The following is a 1,406-nucleotide window of genomic DNA, read 5'->3' as shown; positions in this document are numbered from 1 at the left end:
CCACTGCACTCCAGCCTGGGCGACAGAGCGAGACTCCGTCTCAAAAAAAAAAAAAAAGTGATTCCAGTCTTAAATAAATTTTTTGTGTGGATTAATAGGGTTTGAACTGCATTCATTTGCTCATTGATCATATTCACTGTTTATCTGTTATGTGTAAAGAAAGCACATCAAGCAAATGGAACATTATCAGATGGCTGCATGAATTAAGTCTGAAACTGGCTATTATTTGAAAGATGAATAAAAATTCAAGGAAAATTTAAAAACATATTATGTACTGGAATGGTGGAATAAGTAATTGAATCATCCTGGAATGCCTCATGTTTTTTGTCAAAAGTTTTTTGCCTAGAAGCAGGATTTTAAATGGGGTCTGACACAGTTATTGACCCTATCCTAGGACTATTACCATTTAGAGAGTTTAAAAAAATAGTAGTATGCAAAGCACAGTTGAAGGTGTTTTATTAATTAGTTTTATTTCTTCTTTCCACTCCCCCAGGTTATGATATGTCTACCTTCATAAGGCGCTATAGTAGATATTTGAATGAAAAGGCTTTTTCTTACAGACAGATGGCCTTTGATTTTGCCAGGGTGAAGAAAGGGTATGTTTTTGTCTTTCTTATATTTATTAGAGGAGAATAAGTCCTTGAGGCATACTTGATTTATTTTAACTAAGCTTAAATGCCAGCTAATTTTCTTGAAGGCCCAGTTTACAATAACCTAAAAAAAGAAACTCAATAAATAATATTGTAGAAGTTAGCCTTGAAGTTGTAATATACATTATTTTATTTATATCTTCATGCAGAAAAATCTGATTTGCTTCTCAGTTTATATTCTATCACATTTTTTTCTTCTCTCTAACCCCAGGACAAATTATATAACATTTTATTTGTTAAAATTAACTCAAAATTTTTAAACATGTATGTACCTTCAAATAATTTACGAAGGAGGGAATTAAGACAAGATTCACTTAAAAGTATAGTGACTGTAGGTGACAATAGCAATTTGACCTGGCACAGTGATACCTGTAATCCCAGTACTTTGGGAGGCCAACCTGGGAGGATCATTTGAGCTCAGGAGTTAAAGAACAGCCTGGGCAATGTAGGAGTTAAAGACCAGCCTGGGCAATGTAGTGGGACTTTCTCTCTACTAAAAATCAAACAAAGTAGTCAGGTGTGGTGGTGCATGCCTGTAGTCCCAGCTGCTTGGGAGGCTAAGGCAGGAGGATTGCTTGATCCCAGGAGACTGAGGCTACAGTGAGCTACGTTCGTGCCACTGCAGTCTACCTCAGCAACCCTGTCTCTAAGACCCTGTGTCTAAAAAAAAAAAAAAAAAAAAACAAAAAAGATGGAAAAGTAGACAATAGCTATATGAATGTTTTTTTGATTGAGGTGAATCTGAACTTTGATCTG

General features: G+C 35.4%; 1 protein-coding gene across 1 annotated transcript in view; it reads left to right on the top strand.

The window, feature by feature from the left end:
• SNAP91 (synaptosomal-associated protein, 91kDa) overlaps positions 1 to 1,406 on the top strand; it is a 179,686-nt gene that overhangs the window by 53,425 nt on the left and 124,855 nt on the right. Inside the window, exon 5 of the mRNA XM_012001209.1 lies at positions 494 to 596. Coding sequence (XP_011856599.1) covers positions 494 to 596 — 103 coding nt within the window. The remainder of the gene's footprint in view (positions 1 to 493; positions 597 to 1,406) is intronic.

The sequence above is a fragment of the Mandrillus leucophaeus genome, unplaced genomic scaffold, assembly GCF_000951045.1.
Source record: "Mandrillus leucophaeus isolate KB7577 unplaced genomic scaffold, Mleu.le_1.0 Scaffold652, whole genome shotgun sequence".
NCBI classification, from domain to species: Eukaryota; Metazoa; Chordata; class Mammalia; order Primates; family Cercopithecidae; genus Mandrillus; species Mandrillus leucophaeus.
This window is presented reverse-complemented; position numbering and strand designations above follow the sequence as displayed.